The following is a 5,497-nucleotide window of genomic DNA, read 5'->3' on the forward strand; positions in this document are numbered from 1 at the left end:
TTAAATGCTTTTCACATTCTTGCTGTCTTACGTTGTTAATAATTACAATTCAAAATTTTGATGATTTTCATTTTTCAGATGAAATTTATAAACGGTAGAGTAGTAAAATAAGATTATACCTTTGTATGTCCATCCAGAAAATACTGTGTCCGTCTGGTCACACACCTCCTTATCTACCACCTGGTCCAGGTCTTTAGAGGCGTCTACAACCACAATGTAAAAGGCTCTCCTGGTGAGGTAAATCTGATGACAAGCGTAGTAAGCACACTGCCCTCCAAAGTCAAAGAAAGTCAAAGTCTTATCTGAAGGTTCACTCTCTCTCTCTCCATTCTTCTCACACATTTTCCTATCTTTTATTTTTCCTGTAAATAACACAGTCATAAATATTCTTTAAATACTCTTATATATTTTTCTGAAAATAGTGTATTTCAGGTAAAAGGAAAAATGAAGAAATCCTGGATTTTTTAAATGTAAAAAAAAAACAAGAAAATCAATTCATTTTTTTATAATAGATAATTTCTTTTCATATGACACGTTTATAAAAAAGTTATGTTTCTTTTCGTTATCATTATCAGTTCTTACTAGGGATGGCAGTCGAATACAGAATTGTTAATCGGTTAACCGCAACACGTTCCGACCGATTAAACGGTTAATCGTTTCAAAAATACACATTTTGACATTTTTTTCATGTAGCTGTATTCGTATGCACAAAAATACTGTATATAACGAAACTTCAAAGTTTAATTTGTCTGAATGACAAAAATAAAGGTCTTTTTTATTTAAATTTTAGTGCACAAGAAAAAATTAAGAAAAACACGAAAAAGGCTTAGAAAAATCACCGATACCTTCTAGAGCAGATGTAAAATATATATATTTTTTTTTTGCATCGTCACAAAAGCGGATTAAAGCTAAATCTGTTCAATTAACTTCATTTTTTTTAACTGGATAGATAACTGAAAACGAAAAACATACCAATTAACAGAGCATAGAGGGATTCATTTGTAATTATAAAAAAAAAAACTGCAGTACTATCGGGGTAAAATGCTTAAAAGATTTTGTTAAACGCTAAATTATCAACCCTTTGTGCAGAAAATTATTTTTTCAAACGAATTTTAAGAAAATTGTGTACAGTTTTACATATATTTTATTTTTTCCGACTAACCGATTACAGATTTTCTAACCGATTGCAATCGTTCCGACCGATTAATCGGACAGGCCAACACATGCAGAATTAAGAGAAGATTATCGTTTACTTAGCAACTTAAGAGAAAATTCTGCAAATCATAAGCTAGGGATGATTCGCATTATTGTAAAATTTGTTAAATGTTTGCGCTGGACTGCGTCAACGGTATCCCATTTTCTTTTAAATAAGACTGTTTAAACCGAGTAGGTACAGTAGGTACTCGCACGAAAAACATCTATTTCTGTAAATACATGTATACCATGAAAATACTTTACAGTTTTCCACTTGCACGTTGTACATGTAACGCCTCAATTAAAATATTCTCAAACAGACGCTACAATCAAACAAACAAATGATAAGGGGTAATCAGAGATAATGTAGAGCTTGAATAGAATGATAATAAGGAGTAAATAGAAGACGAGAGATAAAAGCCTTATAAACTTCTAAACTATGTTAAATTTATATCTTACATACATATTAGATTGTATACTTATTAAAAAAATGAATCTTAATCGAAATCACTGATCTAGCCAAAATTTATCAACATAAAATATTGTCTTTCGAACGATTGTTTCAGATATTTTTGTGTATCATTTTTTTAAAGGTTCACATACAAAACGTTTTGAATTTAATATTTTGAATTTTTTCTGTAGTATATCACGACTTATATATTGGTAAAGCATTTCACACGGAATTTAAAAAAATATATATAACATTTCGTCAAAAAGTTATCATAACTTCAAATTTCCGGACGGGTTTGCTTGACACATCCTTGCGCTTTCACAAAGAGGGTGTTGCAGAAACTCGCGATTATCCCCATTCATATCGAGATGGACATTTAAATATCCTCGTTATGTCTAAATATAGATACAGCTACGTAAAGGACTATGTTTATGGTGGGTATTTCCTGCTTGAAACACAGGGACTTGCTACTGGCGTGTAAAAAATATCTATTAAAAAATGATATGCTATAAAACTACACAAGGGAGGACGCCATTTTGGACCCCTTCCTCGCTTCAATCTCTGTTTTCGTTATATTTTGCCGAATTTTACTGACTCACCGCCGGGGATCTGTTAATTAAATAATGATTCTTTTAAAACCTTATGCTTAAATTTCACCCTTGGAGCCTCTGCAATACATATTTCAGACTAAAAATAATCCAAACGTGCTTGTTAGGACAGTTGGTATGAACAGAGAGCGAAAGTAACCTGGATGTCTTCTTTTTAATTGATGGGGGTTAACAGAAAAATATTTAAAACGAAATAACAAGACTTTCAGTCAATGCTCACAAGTAATAACCCCGATCTGATTTGATGTCAATATCGGGTAAACACTGTCATGTTAAATATTATACACTAATATTTAAAAAAAAATCCCCCATATGGCTTGTTTCAGCAAAGGATGAGTTAAAATTTCAAGCTTCTGCAATGATAATTTTGTCAAATAACTGTGATGAAAAGTTATAAATGGCACGGACAGACGCACAGATAAAGAGAAATTTGACATTGGAATAAATAGCTAAGTATTTGCAAAGATATTAAAAGCATATACGATTTCTAGTTGCTGAGAAAACTGTGACTAACAAGCAAATTCAAAGAATTGTGGTCCCCCGCTTTTAGTGTCTTTGTGGGTGGGATGTCATTTTTTTTTATTACCGGCCGCCAGGAGGCGGTCGGTTATATGATATGAAAGTTTTAAGTCGCCGTGCGTTTCTGCGGAGTTAGAGAACAATTTGAATAAAAAATATTTCACATTCATGTAATAAATATTAAGAAAGAGTGTTTGAATGTAAATTATAAACGCATAATAATAATCAAATTAAAATTTTATGAAAAATGGGTTAAATGTTTTATCCAATCCTGATTGACAAACTCCGACGTAACTGAAGTGCGGATAAATGAGCACACAGTTTGGGCATAGTCTAAAGCAAGGACCGGGTTATTTGCATGTCTAAACAAATTTTACTTTCTCTACTTCGACAGGATTTGTTGTATATATAATTTAAAATGACGTGTAAATATAAATATACAATGTACTTTTAATACGGATTTTTTTTTCAAAATCATGAGTTAATCTTTATTTATTATCAGACAGAATATTAGGAGATTTTTCTCCAACAGACAAGGATAAAGCGCGTTTTACAACATGCCAAGCCTTTTCCCGCCACATCTCACACCAAAACAATGTAGTGGCGGATCTAGAGGGAGTTGGGGGTTTCAACATCCTCTGAGCGAACGATGAGACCCATATACTTGTTACGTTTTATTTAATGTTAAACTATTTCTAGTTAGATAAGTTTAAACGTTAGTTTTAATGGTTAAGTGTTAAAACTACTTAAACATCAAACTTCCGCCAGAGTTCGTTAATAGTACCAATTAACTTTACTGGGTGCGGGGACGCAAAGGGCTATGAGTAAGTTGCTTAAATACATTGTACATATAGCAATGTACACGTATTATGTACTGAAGAAAATCCTGGGATGTCGCATTCAAATGTTTAATGTCACTGGGATATATATTAATTAACAGGTAAATATAAGAATTCAGTTTCTAATTTATTATATGAAAGAATTAATTAATTGGTTTGCGGCCGTTTTTTTTGACGCTTGCGTCAATATGTTTCTTGTAACATACTGTGTCAAAACTAGTCAAAAGTAATGCATGCACATGTCAGATTTGAAAGTCTTTTCTCTTCTCAATCAAAAGTTATAAGGAAGTGAACCTGATTACCCCGTATGACAAAATAGATTATATATGTTGGTAGTTTCTTTTAAAAAGTCTTACCACAAGTATAACATACGTGATGTATGAAAGCCCTTACCAGAACTGTTCAAAAGTTATGGCTTAGGTTAAAGTTTTTAAAAAGTAGGCCAAACTCCAAGGTCAGGTCAAAGAGTCAAAGTTCTTCAGATCCAATAAAAGGTCTTCTCACAATGATTACATATGTGAAGTATGAAAGCCCTAGCCCTTAACATTAAAAAGTTATGTCCAAGGTTAAAGTTTTTCATAAGTACGGAAATATCCAAGTTCAAAGTCAAAAGGTCAAAGTTGTTGGTATCCAATGAGAGGTCTCATTACAATAATTACATATGTGAAGTATGAAAGCCCTAGCCCTTACCATTCAAAAGTTATGACCAAGGTTAAAGTTTTTTCTAAAGTACAGAAATCTCCAATTTCAAGGTCAAAAGATCAAAGTTGTGGTATTAGATCTTGAGATCTTGCCAAAAAGAATACATATGTGAAAAATGAAAGCCCTAGTGTTTACCGTTCAAAAGTTATGGCCAAAGTAAAATTTTGGAATTCTTGTGTAAAAATGGGTAAAACTCCAAGGTCAAGGTCAAAAGGTCAAATTTGGTTGTTCCCAGAGAAAGGTCTTGTCACTAGGAATACACATGTGAAATATGAAAGTCATAGCTCCACTAAATCAAAAGTTTTGAGCAATGTTAAAGTTTTTGTGACTGAAAGACAGACTGACAGACGAATGAGATCTAATGTCCCCTCGCTTTCATTAAAGTGTCTTTTGGACGGACACACGGACGGACAGAATAAAGTCAAACAGTACAGCCCCTTTTGCCTTCGGAAGGAGGGTATAAAAAGGGATTGATAGCAGCTGAATATTTAACGAGTGCTTTGATAGTAAGTTATATCCCCCTTTGATACAAATGCTATACGTACATGTACCTGCGCCTTGTGATTTGTACAACCTGTGTTTTATTAAATATAATGTACTCAAACACTCAGCGTCTAGTTATATATTTTTAAAACATTTGTTAAACAAAAATATCGTACAAAATAAAAAGTCATGTTTTACCTCTTAATGATTGATTTTTTTCACAAATATGAAATATTTCCTCATGCACCTCCAATCCCTCAGTAGATTTTACTTCCTTGATCTCTTCTTCACTACAACCAAGCAGACGTTTAAGTAGCGTGGTTTTCCCCGCCCCAGCACATCCTACAATCATCCCCCGGGCGTGGTGAACTGTCTGTGTTCCTCTCTTAGCGTACTCCACATACCGCTCTCTGGCCTCCTGGTCCCATTGTAGTACTTCTCTAGGAACTCCCACTGAATAATAAAACAATCAACAATATCAAACTAGAGGTACATTGAGCAATGATCTCACAGTCACAAAATGTTACCGCCGCCTCCCATATGATTACAATATCAAGACCATGTTTTGCTATGGGAACCCAAAAATCTGTATTTCGTTTTACGGTAACGTGTAAAGAGGAATAGGGTGCTGTGTCCCATGTTATTCAGAACCCATCGCACCTCACGTCATTAATAACAATATAATGGCAGCGTCCATCATA

General features: G+C 33.5%; 1 protein-coding gene across 1 annotated transcript; it reads right to left on the reverse strand.

Moving 5' to 3' along the window:
- Positions 1–119: 119 nt before the first annotated feature.
- LOC134241690 (probable serine/threonine-protein kinase pats1) lies at positions 120–5,249 on the reverse strand (the record flags this gene model as incomplete). Its single annotated transcript, XM_062723717.1, has 2 exons — positions 120–362; positions 4,995–5,249. Coding segments are annotated over 2 exons (498 nt in total), but the record flags the coding sequence as incomplete, so codon positions are not given.
- Between the last annotated feature and the right edge of the window lie 248 nt (positions 5,250–5,497).

Source organism: Saccostrea cucullata, unplaced genomic scaffold (genome assembly GCF_032062105.1).
Source record: "Saccostrea cucullata isolate Sc308-1 unplaced genomic scaffold, CSIRO_AGI_Scuc_v1 ctg22239, whole genome shotgun sequence".
Lineage (NCBI taxonomy): Eukaryota > Metazoa > Mollusca > Bivalvia > Ostreida > Ostreidae > Saccostrea > Saccostrea cuccullata.